The following is an 18,942-nucleotide window of genomic DNA, read 5'->3' on the forward strand; positions in this document are numbered from 1 at the left end:
TGCTTCCTTGCAGCTGTTAACAGCTCCCCCTCCTCCTCCTCCTCCTCCTCATCATCAATCGTATTTATTGAACGCTTACTATGTGCAGAGCACTGTACTAAGCGCTTGGGAAGTACAAATTGGCAACACATAGAGACAAGCTCGGTGAGCTTCCAAAGCCAGTGCTCTGCACACAGTAAGCGCTCAATAAATACGATTGAATGAATGAATTATCATCATCATCATCAATCGTATTTATTGAGCGCTTACTATGTGCAGAGCACTGTACTAAGCGCTTGGGAAGTACAAATTGGCAACACATAGAGACAGTCCCTACCCAACAGTGGGCTCACAGTCTAAAAGGGGGAGACAGAGAACAAAACCAAACATACTAACAAAATAAAATAAATAGAATAGATATGTACAAATAAATAAATAGATAGATAAATAAATAAATAAAAAGGTGTCATCCACCTTTGGCACGTGTCTTAGATGGATCAACTGTAAATTCTTATCCATCACTAGGCTGAGCACGAATACTAGCGACGAGTGATCTCGTCAAAGAGAAGTAGCATGGCCTAGTGGATAGAGCACGGGCCTGGGCGTCAGAAGGACCTGGGCTGGGTGACTTTGGACAACTCACTTCACTTCTCTGGGCCTCAGTTGCCCCATCTGCAAAATGAGGATGAAGACCGTGAGCCCCACGTGGGACAGGGACGCATTCCCCGCCCACAGCGAGCTTACAGGCTACAGTCTAGTGGGAAGAGTGGCATCTCCCCCAGCGTCTCTAAGGTCACCTCTGACGTCTCGCTCAGACAGGACTCGATGTAAACTGCCATTTCTCTGGCTGAAGATGCCGCACCAGAGACTGAGGCTAGCAGGGGGAGGGGGGGATGTATATATATATATATATATATATATATATGTTTATACGTATTTTTACTCTATTTATTTATTATTATTAATTATTTATCATTATTAATTAATTTTATTTTATTTATTTATTTTATTTGTACGCGTGTATTCTAATTATTTTATTTTGTTACTATGTTTGGTTTTGTTCTCTGTCTACCCCTTCTAGACTGTGAGCCCACTGTTGGGTAGGGACCGTCTCTAGATGTTGCCAACTTGCGCTTAGTCCAGTGCTCTGCACACAGTAAGCGCTCAATAAATACGATGGAATGAATGAATGAATAGCTAGAGGGATTGTTAACCCACCGCCAAGCTCGGTGAGCTTCCAAAGCCAGTGCTCCGCACACAGTAAGCGCTCAATAAATACGATTGAATGAATGAATGATCATCATCATCATCAATCGTATTTATTGAGCGCTTACTATGTGCAGAGCACTGGACTAAGCGCTTGGGAAGTACAAATTGGCAACATATAGAGACAGTCCCTACCCAACAGTGGGCTCACAGTCTAAAAGGGGGAGACAGAGAACAAAACCAAACTTACTAACAAAATAAAATAAATAGAATAGATATGTACAAGTTAAATAAATAAATAGAGTAATAAATATGTACAAATATATATACATATGGATGAGCCCCACCCAGGCAAGATGTCAAAGTCACACAGACCGCAAAGAATTCATTCATTTTGAACTTCGGGTGAAACTAGGAAGTGGGGAAATCTGCTTGTTTTCTTAAATAGGAGGAACAGAAGCCACTTGCTTGCCCATTTAGCAGCAAAGGGGGGTGAGTCTGCTTGCATTTTGTGTCCACACATGCGCACATGCGTGAACACACACAAACTCCTGCTCTTCTGCTGCTGCCGCCGTCACCTTTCTCGCCACCTCCACAGCTATTTGGGTCCTTCTGGAGCCGAGCAGGATGGGCTTCTCTGGGGCGACGGCCCCGGCCCTGTGACTTGCACTCAGAGAAGCAGCGCAGCTCAGTGGAAAGAGCCGGGGCTTTGGAGTCAGAGGTCATGGGTTCGAATCCCGACTCCGCCACATGTCTGCTGTGTGATCTTGGGCAAGTCACTTAACTTCTCTGGGCCTCAGTTACCTCATCTGTAAAATGGGGATGAAGACTGTGAGCCCCACGTGGGACAACCTGATCACCCTGTATCCTCCCAAGCGCTTAGAACAGTGCTTTGCACATAGTAAACGCTTAACAAATGCCAATTATTATTATTATTATTACTATTGCACTCATCCAAGGGCAAGGACGAGGCGGAAGGGGGGGAGAGAAGAGGAAATGAGGGCCAAGACAGGGAGGGCCTCTTGGAGGAGATGGGCCTTCAATAAGGCTTTGAAGGTGGGGAGAGTAACTGTCGGACGTGAAGAGGGAAGGAGATCCAGGCCGGAGGCAGGAGGTGGGCGAGAGGTCAGAGGTGACGTAGAGGAGATCGAGGTAGAGCGAGCAGGTTGGCATTTAGAGGGGCATAGTGTCCTGTTGGTGCCACCTTCAGTCATTGGCATCTCTCCATCTGCACATTCCTCTGTGATTGTGGCCTAGGAGCCTCAGTTAAAGTCCCTTTCACTAGGACCTGGACTTCATCATTTCCTCATTTTATTACTTTCACATGTTGCATAGGAAATTAAACCGCAGCCACTTTCAAAATTGAGCTGAGATCGACCGCCCTCCTTACCATTAAATGGGTTCTCCTTCCGGATTCAAAGATAGAGAGGGCGAAGTGATTCCAGAGGTGATTAGTCCATTGATGTGTATGAATCCAGCCATCAACTCTGCTGGTGAACCCATTGTGTTGTGATTCATTGTGCCGTAAACTGTAGTCTTTCGCTCAGCTTTGCTCCAAGGTCTTTCATCGTTTAAGAGGTAAAGGTCATGATTTTGCAGCATCATTAGTTCCTTTTCTTTAGTATGAGCACCGGTGGATGGCCATAGATTGTAATATTTTAAGCAAATATTGTTTCTTCTGTGCCTGTCGATGTGCTTCAGGTTCCTGGAGTAAAGATGGCAAATCGGCTTTCATGTCTGGCAGCCTTTTTGAATTTTGAGTTAGGTTCATAAAGGAGAAATGAGCCAGGAATGTATCCTGTAGATTCAGATGAGGAATAAAGAGACACCATGACTTAGTGGAAAGAGCATGGGTCTGGGAATCAGACGACCTGAGTTCTAGTTTCAGCTCTGCCACTGGGCAAGTCACTCAACCCTCCTGGACCTCAGTTTCCTCATCTGTAAAATGGGGATAAGACACCTGGCCCTTCTTAGCTCTTAAATTATGAGCCTCATATTGGACAGGGACTGTGTCCAGTATGTTCATCTTGTTTCCATCACCATAGTTGGCGTAAAGTAAGCTCTTAAGACATGCCATGTCTTTTAGACTGTGAGCCCACTGTTGGGTAGGGGCTGTCTCTATATGTTGCCAACTTTTACTTCCCAAGCGCTTAGTACAGTGCTCTGCACACAGTAAGCACTCAATAAATATGATTGATTGATTGATGCCATTAAAAAAACCAAGGCCGTCACTGCTCTGACAAGTCCGAGAAACAAAAATGTACTTAGTATAAAGAGCATTTAAGTGACTATAGAGAGGGAAAAGTGATTTTTAGATTAAGCAGCCTACCTGCTGATGGAATCACAATAGCGCTACACTTAGAAATACTTATGTTTATCTTCCCCATTGGAGTGTTATCTCCTCATGTGCTTGTTTTGTGCTTTCCAAGTGCTTAGTATGTTACTCAGTGGGCACTCAAATGCTATCATTGTCAATACGACTGCAACACCAGGTATCTCATTTGTGCTTCATCCATACAGTTTCAACGAGTTAGGAGAGGCAGAGAAAACCGGCACAGAGAGGTTAAACGACTTACCCAGGATCACACAGCAAGCCAGAAACAGGGCTGGAATGCCGATTTCTCGACCCCCTGCCCTCCCGCGCTCTTTCCACTAGATCTCACAGCCTCCCTTGAAGAGAAGCCAGCCTTCTCGATTGAGGCTACCACTGTAGTTGTACAGTTATGGTTGTACATGTTTATTACTCTATTTATTTATTTATTTATTTATTTATTTATTTATTTATTTATTTATTTATTTTACTTGTACATTTCTATCCTATTTATTTTATTTTGTTGGTATGTTTGGTTCTGTTCTCTGTCTCCCCCTTTTAGACTGTGAGCCCACTGTTGGGTAGGGACTGTCTCTATGTGTTGCCAATTTGTACTTCCCAAGCGCTTAGTACAGTACTCTGCACATAGTAAGCGCTCAATAAATACGATTGATTGATTGATTGTAGTTAGAGGTGTTAGGGATGACAAAGCTCCCAGATTGAAAGGTAGCCCAGCTGAGGCCTACGTGCCAGAAGGCAACTTCCCCCGCTCCCCAACATCTCTCGCCCCTTGTTCGCGGAACTGAATGCGCCCTTCATCCCCCCCATCTTACCTCCTTCCCTTCCCCACAGCACCTGTATATATGTATATATGTTTGTACATATTTATTACTCTATTTATTTTACTTGTACATATCTATTCTATTTATTTTATTTTGTCAGTATGTTTGGTTTTGTTCTCTGTCTCCCCCTTTTAGACTGTGAACCCTCTGTTGGGTAGGGACTGTCTCTATATGTTGCCAACTTGGACTTCCCAAGCGCTTAGTACAGCGCTCTGCACACAGTAAGCGCTCAATAAATATTATAGATGATGACGATGAAGGGCAAATGAAGCATCTTTATGACAGTTGCCGAATTTCATACTTCCTTCAAGCAACGGTGAGAGCAGCTATTTGGTTCAGCAAAGCGGAGAGCAACTGCTGACAGGATATTTGAGTCTCTCCCTCCCCACTTCCAGAACGGGGTCTTATAATTAGATTGGTAAACTTGGCTCAGATTTACCTCTCTGGGGTTGCAGCGAAATGGGTAAAACCGATGTAACCGAACAATGGAAAACTGTTTTTAGACTGTGAGCCCACTGTTGGGTAGGGACTGTCTCTATATGTTGCCAACTTGTACTTCCCAAGCGCTTAGTACAGTGCTCTGCACACAGTAAGCGCTCAATAAATACGATTGATGATGACGATGAAGGGCAAATGAAGCATCTTTATGACAGTTGCCAAATTTCATACTTCCTTCAAGCAACGGTGAGAGCAGCTATTTGGTTCAGCAAAGCGGAGAGCAACCGCTGACAGGATATTTGAGTCTCTCCCTCCCCACTTCCAGAACGGGGTCTTATTATTAGATTGGTAAACTTGGCTCAGATTTACCTCTCTGGGGTTGCAGCGAAATGGGTAAAACCGATGTAACCGATCAATGGAAGACTGTTTTTAGACTGTGAGCCCACTGTTGGGTAGGGACTGTCTCTATATGTTGCCAACTTGGACTTCCCAAGCGCTTAATACAGTGCTCTGCACACAGTAAGCGCTCAATAAATACGATTGATGATGAATGGAAGAATTAAAGAGGTGCCGTCATCAGTAGCTGGTTCCAAACCGCTCCCTTGATTACCGCCTCTTGTCCTCTGCCGTCGTGTGTCTGGATGGCAGTTTTAGACCGCCTCGCCAGCCATCGAGACTTTTCTCACACGTTAAATCGGGCCGAATAGCTGAAATGATTTGTTCTGCATTGTTGCCTTTTGGTATTCGAGCGTCTCATTTGCTCCGTTCACAGATGGTGCGTTCTGAAGAGAGCTTGCTTGCGTTTTGTTTTCTTGAATGATAGGTCAATTTTTATTTGCCTGATATTTCTTGGAAGAGGCAGAAGCGACTTTGGAAGCAGTTTATTTCTGGGATCTGACGGAAGAGAGAGTTCGGAAATCAGCGCTCTGTGTTAAGTGCATATCTTGGAGAGACCTTAAAATACTTCAACTAGGTGTTGATTCGCCCGTAAGAAAATCTGTTAGCTAGGATGAATCTAGCCTTACCCATTTTACAGATTGGCAAATTAAGGCACCAGGAGTTGAGGTCCTTTTTCTAGGGAAACAAGGTGGATCTGTTACCAGCTCTTATTTATCTGTGCCCATGCTCTGCACTTGCTTATAGATGGAGATTTGATTGAGCAGTCAGTTAATTTATTCTGACTCAACTGCTTTTAAATCATTTTTTATACTGAGAAGCGGCATGGCCAGATGGGTAGAGCACAAACCTGGGAGTCAGGAGGATCTGGGTTCTAATCCTGACTCCGCCACTTGTTGGCTGTGTGACTTTGGGCAGGTCACTTCTCTGGGCCTCAGTTCCCTCATCTGGAAAATGGGAATTAAGATTATGAGCCCCACGTGGGACAACCTGATCACCTTGTATCCTCCCAGTGCTTAGAACAGTGCTTTGCACATAGTAAGCACTTAACAAATACCATCATTGTTATTATTGCTAAACTTCTCTGTGCCTCAGTTCCCTCATCTGTAAAATGGGAATCAAGAACGTGAGCCCTATGTGGGACAGGGACTGTGTCCAGACTGATTTTCTTGTCTCTGTCCCAGCACTTAAAACAGTGCCTGGCACACAGTAAGCACTTAACAAATACCACAATTATTATTGTTCTTATTAGTATTATTAATATCTGTCTCCCCAATAAAAGCCTAAGGTCCTTGTAAGTAAGGAGCATATCTTGTGCTTCTGTTGAATTTTCTGAGGTTCTTCGTTTAGTGCACTGCCCTCGGTGTTTACAGAGATTGCCTCCCACAAACAAAACTGATTGCCTCAGAGTTCCCAAACACAGTAAGCACTTAACAAATACCACAATTATTATTGTTCTTATTAGTATTGTTAATATCTGTCTCCCCAATAAAAGCCTAAGGGCCTTGTAAGTAAGGAGCATATCTTGTGCTTCTGTTGAATTTTCTGAGGTTCTTCGTTTAGTGCACTGCCCTCGGTGTTTAAGGAGATTGCCTCCCACAAACAAAACTGATTGCCTCAGAGTTCCCAAACAGTGCCTGGCACACAGTAAGCACTTAACAAATACCACAATTATTATTGTTCTTATTAGTATTATTAATATCTATCTCCCCAATAAAAGCCTAAGGTCCTTGTAAGTAAGGAGCATATCTTGTGCTTCTGTTGAATTTTCTGAGGTTCTTCGTTTAGTGCAGTGCCCTCGGTGTTTAAGGAGATTGCCTCCCACAAACAAAACTGATTGCCTCAGAGTTCCCAAACGGTGCCTGGCACACAGTAAGCACTTAACAAATACCACAATTATTATTGTTCTTATTAGTATTGTTAATATCTGTCTTCCCAATAAAAGCCTAAGGCCCTTGTAAGTAAGGAGCATATCTTGTGCTTCTGTTGAATTTTCTGAGGTTCTTCGTTTAGTACACTGCCCTCGGTGTTTAAGGAGATTGCCTCCCACAAACAAAACTGATGGCCTCAGAGTTTCTTTATCCAAAGCCTCCAGGGGACCCTTCCGTCTGTCCACCTGCTTGGGTGACCAACTTTCCGTTCCAGGTTTTCCACCCCTTTTTATTCCCAGTCAGGGCAGGGGGCCTGTCCCTGGCCATGCTGATGGGGAGATGTCAACGAATCGATGGTATTCATTCATTCATTCATCCCCACAGCACCTGTATATATGTATATATGTTGTACATATTTATTACTCTATTTATTTTACTTGTACATATCTATTCTATTTATTTTATTTTGTTAGTATGTTTGGTTTTGTTCTCTGTCTCCCCCTTTTAGACTGTGAGCCCACTGTTGGGTAGGGACCGGCTCTACATGTTGCCAACTTGTACTTCCCAAGCGCTTAGTACAGTGCTCTGCACACAGTAAGCGCTCTATAAATATGATTGATTGATTGATTGAGCGCTTACTGTGAACAGAGCACTGTATTAAGCACTTGGGAGAGTCATTGCAACGGAGTTGGCAGGCACAGTCCCTGCCCACAGCGAGCTTAGGGTCAGTGGAGATAGAGGAAATGGGCAGGTGGCTGATTCTTCTGCTCTTTTCCCCAAAAGCCTGGATACTAAGAAAAGTAAATTGGTATAGTCAATCGATGGAATTATTGAGTGCTTACTATATATAAAGCACTGGACTAAGCGCCCGGGAGAGTACAATACAACAGAATCAGCAGAAAACGTTCCCTGCCCAAACAAGCTAGGATGACTGCACTTGCTGTGGCCATTTTCCATGCTGGGAATCTCATCTCCTACCCAAATCTGTAGCCAAACCTTTGTTAGGGAGTTCATTTTTGTTCTCTTGGCCTTTCCCTTGGCTCTTCTCGCAAGATAGTTACACTGTTACCATCATCATCATCTATCGTATTTATTGAGCGCTTACTATGTACAGAGCACTGTACTAAGCGCTTGGGAAGTACAAATTGGCAACATATAGAGACAGTCCCTACCCAACAGTGGGCTCACAGTCTAAAAGGGGGAGACAGAGAACAAAACCAAACATACTAACAAAATAAAATAAATAGAACAGATATGTACAAGTAAAATAAATAAATAGAGTAATAAATATGTACAAACATATATACATATATACAGGTGCTGTGGGGAAGGGAAGGAGGTAAGATGGGGGGGGATGGAGAGGGGGACGAGGGGGAGAGGAAGGAAGCTTCAAGCTTCAACCCTGGCCCAGCGATTCAGTTGCCCAGAGCTATGGGGGGGAGAGAAAGGGGGAAGGAGAGGAGAAGGCCGGCATGGAGAGAAGCTGGGAATAGTCGATGAAACTAGAGGCAGAGGGCGAGTGAACACTCAGATTGAATCGGGCGATTGAATCAATCATCCCTGATGGACGTAGGTGGCAGTTTTACAGATTGTCGACAATGAAACACCTAAAGGTCAATTGTCGAGAAATCAGCCACCGCGCGTTCGGTCGTTGATAGTGCAAAATGCCAAAGAACTCAACCGTCAGGGAACGAAACAATGTCAGATTGCTTCAAGCCCATCAACTGGACCAGATTGGAGAGTCAGCTCCTGAAATGGAGAAGTCCTCTCTGATCAATAGCTGAATACCAGTTAGCCCTGGACTGGGGAGCCCCTCCATGGGGGATCCATTTTCCCCATTGAATTTAGGGGACTCTCCCGATGGCATTGTGTGAATAAATGTTGAAGAAACATTGTGCAGTGCTCATACTGGTCGTCAGTCATGGCCTAATGGTCAACAGGTGGGAAGCAGAGTGGCCTAGCAGAAAGAGCATGGCCCCGTGAATCAGAGGAATCAATCAATCAATCAATCGTATTTATTGAGCGCTTACTGTGTGCAGAGCACTGTACTAAGCGCTTGGGAAGTACAAGTTGGCAATATATAGAGACAGTCCCTACCCAACAGTGGGCTCACAGTCTAGAAGGGGGAGACAGAGAACAAAACCAAACATATTAACAAAATGAAATAAATAGAATAGATCTGGTTTCGAATCCTGGCTTCTCCACTTGTCTGCTGAGTGACCTTGGGCAAGTCACTTAACGCCTTTAAGGTTCAGTTACGTCATCTATAAAATGGGGATTAAATCATCTTCCCTCCAACTAAGACTGTGAGCCCCATGAGGGACAGAGACGGTATCCGACCAGCTGACGGCGAATATACCCCAGTGCTTAGTAATGATAATAATAATAATAATGGCATTTATTAAGTGCTTACTATGTGCAAAGTACTGTTCTAAGCGCTGGCACTGTTCTAAGCGCTGTAGTGTTCCTGGAACATAGTAAAATACTCAACAAGTACAAAAAAACCCAAAAATCTGCACATAACAACCATACACCAGAATCATTCCTGGTTCCCAAAGGACCATCCCTCCTGACCCTTGATCGTATATGAGATAACAAAAAAAAACATAAGTGGCATTCTGGTGAGGAGTTGCTTTAATCCATAGAAGGCTTCACAAACACCGGGTTACCAAGATCCTGGCAGATTCAACAAGCCCTTGAACGCAGCCAGGATCCATCCATCAATATCTACTCACGGCCACACTCACACACTCAGATTGTCTCTTCTTACGTTCAGCAGCATCCTGGAATACAAAGAATAACTGTATACATATACATGTGCTTATATCTTTTGATATACATCTCTATAAAGTCATGGTAGCAGTGAAAAATAGTCAATCAGTGGTATTTATGGAGTGGTAGTTCTAAACATTATTATTATTATTATTATTATTATGACCGAGTTAGTGTACGCGATCCCTGCCGTCAGGGAGCTTTGGAGCGGAAGGCATTATCATTCTGAGTAGGTGTCTTCTCCCATTGTGCCTCTATATGTTGCCAAATTGTACTTCCCCAGTGTTTAGTACAGTGCTCTTCTAGACTGTGAGCCCACTGTTGGGTAGGGACTAAAAAAAAAAAAAAAAAGGGGGGGGGGTCTCAGTTCCCTCATCTGTAAAATGGGGATGAAGACTGTGAGCCCCTCGTGGGACAACCTGATTACCTTGTACCTACCCCAGCGCTTAAAACAGTGCTTTGTACATAGTAAGTGCTTAACAAATACCAACATTATTATTATTATTATTATTATTATTATTATTATGTAAATAATTTACAACCCTCCTTTGAGGTTAGAAGATGATGCTACTGAAGGGGCAACGTATTCAGGTGAGGTGGAAGGTCTGGGGGTGACTGACACAATCCTAGTAATAATTATGGTATTTGTTAAGCGCTTCCTATTTTGTGCCAGGCACTGTTTTAAGCTCTGGGGTAGATACAAGACACAGTCCCTGTCCCACATAGGGCTCACAGTCTTAATCCCCTTTTTACAGATGAGGGAATTTAGGCACAGAGCATCATCATCAATCGTATTTATTGAGCGCTCACTGTGTGCAGAGCACTGTACTAAGAGCAGTGAAGTGACTTGCCCAGGGTCACACAGCAGACAAGTGGCACATTGGAACCCATGACCACCTAACTCTCAGGCCCGGGCTCGATCCACTAGGCCACACGGCTTCTTTTTCCGTATCATCAATCAATCAACTGTATTTATTGAGCGCTTACTATGTGCAGAGCACTGTACTAAGCGTTTGGGAATTACAAATTGGCAACATATAGAGACAGTCCCTACCCAACAGTGGGCTCACAGTATCATCCACTGCTGCACCCACTGGGATCTGCAGGTTTGGCCTGCTGGCACAAAGAAGGTGTATAATCATTTTAAGGCATCTATGAGGTGCTTACTATTAATGATTCAATCAATCAGTTGTATTTTTGGAGCAGTCACTGTGTGCAGAGCACCATACTAAGTGTTTGGGAGGCTACAGTAGAACAATATAACAGAGTCGGGGACATAATAATAATAATAATGATGGCATTTATTAAGCGCTTACTATGTGCAAAGCACCGTTCTAAGCGCTGGGGAGGTTACAAGGTGATCAGGTTGTCCCACGAGGGGCTCACAGTCTTAATTCCCATTTTACAGATGAGGAAACTGAGGCCCAGAGAAGTGAAGTGACTTGCCCAGAGTCACACAGCTGACAAGTGGCGGAGACGGGATTTGAACCCATGACCTCTGACTCCCAAGGCCGTACTGTTTCCACAGAGCCACGCTGACATGTAACCCCCCCAGCGCTTAGAACAGTGCTTTGCACATAGTGAGCGCTTAATAAATGCCATTATTATTATTATTATTATGTTCCCTACCCGCAGCAACTATGCCTTAAGTGGGGAGATAGAAGGCAGTGTAAACTCAGGCCCTGCAGGGCTGCAATTGATCTCCTCCCCCATTTTAAATATGAGAAAGCCGAGGCCCAGAGACATAAAAGGACCCTCCTAAGGACACACAGCAGGACAGTGGCAGAGCTGAGATTAGAACTAGGGTCTTATAATAATAATAATAATATTTGTTAAGCACTTACTATGTGTGAAGCACTGTTCCAAGGGCTGGGGGGATACAAGGTGATCAGGTTGTCCCACGTGGGGCTCACAGTCTTAATCCCCATTTTACAGATGAGGCAACTGAGGCGCAGAGAAGTGAAGTGACTTGCTCAAAGTCCCAAACTGACAAGTGGCGGAGCCGGGATTAGAACCCATGACCTCTGCCTCCCAAGCCCGGGCACTTTCCACTTTGCCACAGTGCTTCTCTAACTTTCATTAGACCATGCTGCCTTCCCATCTTATAAGTGTGGTGTTTACATTATGCTGGGATGTTTTTCTAATCGTCCGCAATTAAATTAAAAAGTGTCCTGCGCACCACATATTAAAAGCTAAATTCAGAGTTGTGCCATTACATTTTTCTAAAGAGATGCAGGCAGTTACTTTTATATGGCTTTTTGTTTTTATGTTTTGTACGGTATAATTGGTAGTTACACAGAAGCTTCCAGGAAGCTTCTGCCAGCGGGAATGTACAGGGTCACAGGAAAAGCACTTGGGCTAAATTACAGCGAAGAGCGTAAGGTGGCTAACCCGCATTTCAGTTGTGTCCCGTCCAGTCTAGAAAATAGTCTCAGTGATGGTTTCGAGTTGGGTGGATTTGGAGTACGCTTTTTAATGCTCCCTCTGGGTTATATTTTGAAGGTGTCAATGAAACAATAGTATTTATTGAGCCCCTAGGCAGAGCACTGTACTACGCCCTGTGGCATGTACAATATTAATGTATATTAATGTCGGTCCCCCCTCCAGGCTGTAAGCGCGTTGTGGGCAGGGAATGTGTCGCTTATATTGTACTCTCCCAAGCGCTTAGTACAGTGCTCTGCACGCAGTAAGCACTCGATAAACTGACTAAACTCACTGTGGGCAGGGACCGTGTCGACCAGCTCTGTTATGTTGTACTCTCCAAAGTGCTTAGTTCAGTGCTTCAGTAAGCGCTCAATATGAATACCATTGATTATCAGCAGGATTATCGGACAATAATAATAATTATGGTATCTGTTAAGCGCTTACTATGTGCCAGGCACTGTACTAAGCGCTCGGGTAGATACAAACAAATGGGATTGGACACTGTCCCTGTCCCACATGGGGCTCACAGTCTCAATCCCCATTTTAACCGTGGGGATGGGTATATGTTAATTAGTTATTTGTCTAGCTGTATATTGTCACATATGCTTATTTGTGACAAGCTGATTCCTGAGAACAGTATATCTGTGGAGATTTAGTGGTTTGATATTGATACACTTGGGGTTTATCACTATTGTTCCTCTGATTTAGAGTTATCTCGCAAAAATAATAGTAATTGTGGTATCCCTTGAGCACGTATGATGTGCCAAGCACCGTACTAAGCACTGGGGTTGATAAAAGATAGGTTGGAAACAGTCCCTGACCCACTAGATGAGGGGGAGGGAGAACAGATTATCAGTCCCCATTTTACAGATGAAAACTGAGGCCCTGTGAGAAAGTAAGTGACTTCCCTAAGGTCATATAAATATCTTAGAGAGTTTTGTAAATCATGGCCAGACCAGACAGGACAAGTCTCTGCCAAGTTCAAGTTGGGCAGCTTTTGGACAGGCACAGTTTTTTGTGTCCCTAAATGAGTGGGCCCCAGTGGTCTGAGAAAATGTATTCTCCTTCTCAGTGCCTCACTCTCCAGGTGTGTCTTTTGCACTAAAATAATCTAATCCAGTGTCTGCCATTACCTTTTCGACCGGGTAGACAGAACGTCTGTCAGGTTGTGGGCCACGAACCGTGAAATCTTCACGAAACGGAGTTGGGAATATCCGTCTTTGCTGTGCCAGTTGTAGGTGCAGATGGATACAAAGAGCTTTTAGAGTTCGTATTTTCTTAAGGAGAAGGTGGGGAGAGATTTGAACTCCCCAAAGTGTCATAAGCTCAACTGGGACCCTGGTCTTTGCCTCTGGAAATACTGAAACTCCTACAGGAGAAAATAGATGCGTTTGATGGACTCAGACAGCAGCCTCCTTTCAGGGCGGAGGGTGGAAACAGCCTCAAAGAAAAGGCCACTGTTTAGTTCTGGGAACTGGATCTGGTCTCCCCATGAGGCAGCCAGGAAGTTTGCCACCCACTCCTCGGTGATGAACAGAAGAGTCCCTTGGCACTGTCAGGAAGCGGGGAGAAAATGTTCTCGGCGGCCTTTGAGGTTGGTCTTCCCCGGACCCTCCAAGCCCATTGGCAAAATGAAACATTTCAAGGGGGTTCGGAGAAAGACAACGGGATCCAGTCGGTGGCATTACTGAGCGCCGACTGTGTGCGGAGCACTGCACCAAGCACTTGGGAGAGAACAGCGGAGGGAAAAAGCTGCGTGAGTTTCTCGGAGGCCGGAACTGGGCCTAACTTTCGTCCTTGAATTGTTTTCCCGGTACTCGATGCAATTGTGTGGGTGCAGTAGACACTTTTACCACTACCAGTATTACAACCTCAGCCCTTTTGAAGGGCTTAAGATGAAGCAGAAGAGTTTTGCGGAGAGATGGGGGCAGTGGACTACGTGTTAGCAAACTTTCGTTGCGGAACTCTGTCAGGGAGCCAGGGAGATTTGTGGCTCCCCTAGCTTTATGAGCCCGGGCTTTCTCCTCCTAGTTCTCTGGCAAGACCCGAGAGCTCCATTCAATGTGGAAAAACCCACTTTGGCAGCTCTCTAGTCACTTTAACTTTCCTTGAAGCCTGTCAGTTCCCAGTCGTGATCTCCCCGCCTTTTCCCTTTTCTCCTCCATGCTCAAAATGAGAGATTGGTACCTCTGACTGAGAATACAGCGACAACACCACATATTTTATTAGGAACATCAGCTACAAAACCAGACTAAGTGGTGCAGTTGAGGAAACTGAGGTACAGAGAAGTTAAGTGACTTGCTTAAGGTCACACACCGGACAAGAGAGAGAGAGAGGCGCTTTGTGGGGCAGCTGCAGTGAGGGTCTGTTTCAGAAGTTACGGGGGCACTCACTGCCCAGGCCTCAGTTGTCCATTGACCATGGCCATTCACCACCCCTTCACTCACTGCATCCTCCACGCCCCCCTGTTCAGCCCACCCAGTCTGTGAAGTGTGCCGCTCGCTGAACACGTCAGACGAAACGGGATGTTCAAGGCCCTGCTGAGAGCTCACCTCCTCCAGGAGGCCTTCCCAGACTGAGCCCCTTCCTTCCTCTCCCCCTCGCCCCCCTCTCCATCCCCCCCATCTTACCTCCTTCCCTTCCCCACAGCACCTGTATATATGTATATATGTTTGTACATATTTATTACTCTATTTATTTATTTATTTATTTATTTATTTATTTATTTATTTATTTTACTTATACATATCTATTCTATTTATTTTATTTTGTTAGTATGTTTGGTCTTGTTCTCTGTCTCCCCCTTTTAGACCGTGAGCCCACTGTTGGGTAGGGACTGTCTCTATATGTTGCCAATTTGTACTTCCCAAGCGCTTAGTACAGTGCTCTGCACATAGTAAGTGCTCAATAAATACGATTGATGATGATGATGATGATGATGATGATGTTCACACCCGTGAGGCATACGTACATCCCACCACGCACCGATGATACTGTTATAGCCTGGGTTTGCCTAGCCAACTTCCGTTTTTCAAGAAAGAAGTCTCCTGTGAACGTGAAAAGAAAAAGAGAAAAGAATACTTGAAACAGGGCTTGGAAGCGGGAGTAGCATAATATTCAGAATAACAGTGTGAATCCTTAACAATGACTACTTTCTGTTTTTTTGTTTTTCTAGGAGAAGCCCCTAACAAAATCTCTGCAACGAGGAGAAGATCCCCAGTTTGATCAAGTAAGTGGTGGGATTTTATGTAATGACATCTGTAGCTCTTGCGTTTCTTGTAGAACTAAGAAATGATGAGAACTGGGGGTGGGGGGGGAGGGATGGGTGCTGTTAGCATGAATTTTCAGGCAGAAGATGTGTTTGGAGGGTCAAATACATCATCGGTTTGAAGTGACGATGTGGTTAACCCCTCCAAGACCAGGAAGTACCTTATATTACTCTAACAGACCCAGAAACTGTCAGCAACTGCAAGGAGTAGAACTCCTACTCCTCTACAGAGTCACAGTTTGCGGGTGTTGTAGTTACCTTTGTTAGGTGTTTTGTTGAGGAGAGCGTAGATAAATCTGCCGGAGAGTTGAGTGGAAATAGTGGAACTGGACAGTACAAAGTGGAAAATCGGTGGGAACAAGGGCAAGATTTGGAAAGAAAACCAAAAGCTAGTGAGGTGTGAGGAAGAGCCAGGGAGAGCGGGTGGGGAGTTGGGTAAGGGGATGGGATTAAGGAAACAAGTCAGGTGCCAATTCGAGTGGGGTCCCACGTAAGGCTGAGTTGGAAATCTTCATTTTCCTAAAAGAGAAGCTACCAATTCAGGGACGATGGATGAGGCTTCAGAGTGCTTAGCGGAGCAAGTCAGCCTTGGCATTCCAAGCCGGAGCTCCTGTCAAATCTAAAACCAGGAAAAACGCGGAGCAGGATGCATCCCGCCGGCCTTAAGAAGGGAGGGACGAGGGGTTTTAGAGGGACCCCCGCACCTTCTGCAGATACAGCAGGAGGCATTCAAGGGCTTACCTGCGAGCTAGGAGGGGCTGCCTCCACTCTTTTGTGGGGTGATTCACTTCACCATTAGCTCTTCGTGTACTCTTAAAAAAATAAGCCCAGTGTCCTAGTGTAATGGGCTGTAAAATTGATTCATGATTCCAAGGAGGGACTGTTTGGTGGGTGGGGAGGGAAAAAGACAAGATGCTGTTCTGTGTTTATGGGAATGTGTAAGGCTTAAGATGTAAAGTAACCCCGATGGATGACTGTGTTCTCACTAGGTCCTTTTCTGAGATGACCGGGTGTCCCTTTGGCCACCTCTCTGTGATCTGAATTGTGATCGGTCGGACGCTTTAATGTCCCCCTTTCAAGGGCGTGACAGTGTTTTGTTTTGTTTTGTTGTCTGTCTCCTCCTTCTAGACTGTGAGCCCGTTGTTGGGTAGGGACCGTCTCTATATGTTGCCAATTTGTACTTCCCGAGTGCTTAGTACAGTGATCTGCACACAGTAAGCGCTCAATAAATATGACTGAATGAATGAATGCAGCCACGAAGCAACCTTTTCCAGTGCTCGTCTGCTGCCGCCATGTACCCAGTTACTGGACTTGACGATTGAGGTCGTGACTGCCGCATTGCCTAAGAACCGCTCAAGGCTGCGACCTGAGAAGCTGAGGTCAGCCATTGGAAACATGGTGACAGGGGAAGGGTAGGGAACCATTGACTGTGGTTTCCCCAACGATTGTTGCTGCTGAGGCGCTACTGCTATGGCTGGTCAGGGCCAGGGGTGAGGAGAGAGGGTTCAGAGCCACTTCGCCCACGTTACTCTCCCCTTTCTTCAGCAGGCAGCCCAGCCCCCTGGTCTTGCCATTACCGGCATCACCGGGGTCACAGACTCTGTGCCGACTGTTCATCACTCCATCCTTGCAGCAAGATATTCACACAGGCTTTTATTGCCGTACTTCTGACCCTCACTGCCCTGGGTTATCATAATAGTAATAATAATAATGGTATTTGTTAAGCGCTTGCTATGTGCCAAGCACTGTTCTAAGCGCTGGGGTAGATACAATAATAATAATAATAATAATGTTGGCATTTGTTAAGCGCTTACCATGTGCAAAGCACTGTTCTAGGCACTGGGGGGATACAAAGTGATCAGGTTGTCCCACGTGGGACTCACAGTCTTCATCCCCATTTTACAGATGAGGGAACTGAGGCTCAGAGAAGTTAAGTGACTTGCCCAAGGTCACACAGCAGGCACGTGGTGGAGCCGGGATTCGAACCCATGACCTCTGACTCCAAAGCCCATGCTCTTTCCACTGAGCCACGCTGCTGATACAAGGCTCTCAGGTTGTCCCACGTTGGGGGTCCCAGTCTTAATCCCTGTTTTCCAGCTGAGGAAACTGAGGCACAGAGGAAGTTAAGTGACTTGCCCAGAGTCACCCAGCTGACAAGTGGCGGAGACGGGATTAGAGCCCACGACCTCTGAGTTCCAAGCCCACGCTCTTTCCACTAAGCCACGCTGCTTCCCAAAATACCTCCCGGCACACATCTCCCCGTGCCTCAGAACCCACCAGGGGTTGGCCACCCACTTCTTCCACCTTATTTATTGGCTGTCCTCATCCACTTCTCCTCTCATAGCCTTCCTTGTTCTTCTCCATCCCACATCTTGCTGCGCTCCTACTCCCCCCGCTTGTCCATCTTCCACCTCTTGCTCACGTTGTCCTGGGGCCTAGACCCTCCTCTTTCCACCCACACCCTCCAGGCCTCAAGCCTCTTCAAATCCCACCTCCTCCAACAATCCTTCCCCCAGGAATTTTCAACACTCCCGCCCTCGATCCTCATCAACCTTCAACTGCCTCTTAACACTTCACTAGTGGAGCCCTCCTGCTTCTCGATGACAGTGACTTCAGCGGCCTCATCTTCAGCCATCGGCAGAGATATTCATTCATTCAGTTGTATTTATTGAGCGCTTACTGTGTGCAGAGCACTGTACTAAGCGCTTGGAAAGTACTATTAAGCAACAGATAGAGACAATCCCTACCCAACAACGGGCTCACAGTCTAGGAGGAGGAGACAGAGAACCAAACAAAACAAGTAGACAGGCATCAATACCATCAAAATAGATAAATAGAATTATAGATATATGCTCATCATTAACAAAATGATAAAGCTTAATAAAGAAAGCTTAATCCCTTTAGCAGGATGTGACCTGGGCTGGATTAATACATGGGCTTTAGGGGCTACTGCCCTGGGCTTTAGAGTACGCAGTGTAACGCGGGAGAGACCTCAAAAATATATCCACAGTTACATATCTGAAACACCTACCTTATTCACTAGCATAATTGCCCCCAGCGCATAATTACCTGACCCCAATTTTTGATAAGAAAGTAAACGATTGTTTTCCATACCACGTACTTGCCAGCAGTGATAGTGGCGGCGCAGAGGGAGAGGAAGAGTTGAATAGACACACGATAATGCCGCAGATGGGTTTGTGCCAGAGAAGCATTGCGGCTTAGTGAACAGAGCTTGGGCCTGAGAGTCAGAAGGACCTGGGTTCTAATCCTGGCTTCGCCATTTGACTGCTGGGCAAGTCATTTCCCTTTTCTGTGCCTCAGTTACCTCATCTGTAAAATGGGTTAAGACTGTGGGATGGGGACTGTGTCCAACCTGATTAGCTTGACTCTAACCCAGTGCTTAGTACAGTGCCTGGCACGTAGTAATTGCTCGAC

The 18,942-nt window shown here is 45.4% G+C and overlaps 1 protein-coding gene across 8 annotated transcripts in view; it reads left to right on the plus strand.

Moving 5' to 3' along the window:
- FRY (FRY microtubule binding protein) overlaps positions 1 to 18,942 on the plus strand; it is a 305,032-nt gene that overhangs the window by 153,669 nt on the left and 132,421 nt on the right. For all 8 annotated transcript variants that reach the window (XM_038761610.1, XM_038761611.1, XM_038761607.1 and 5 more), the window contains one exon: positions 15,415 to 15,468. In XM_038761610.1, the coding sequence (XP_038617538.1) occupies positions 15,415 to 15,468 (54 nt within the window). The remainder of the gene's footprint in view (positions 1 to 15,414; positions 15,469 to 18,942) is intronic.

Source organism: Tachyglossus aculeatus, chromosome 20 (assembly GCF_015852505.1).
Source record: "Tachyglossus aculeatus isolate mTacAcu1 chromosome 20, mTacAcu1.pri, whole genome shotgun sequence".
Taxonomy (NCBI): Eukaryota; Metazoa; Chordata; class Mammalia; order Monotremata; family Tachyglossidae; genus Tachyglossus; species Tachyglossus aculeatus.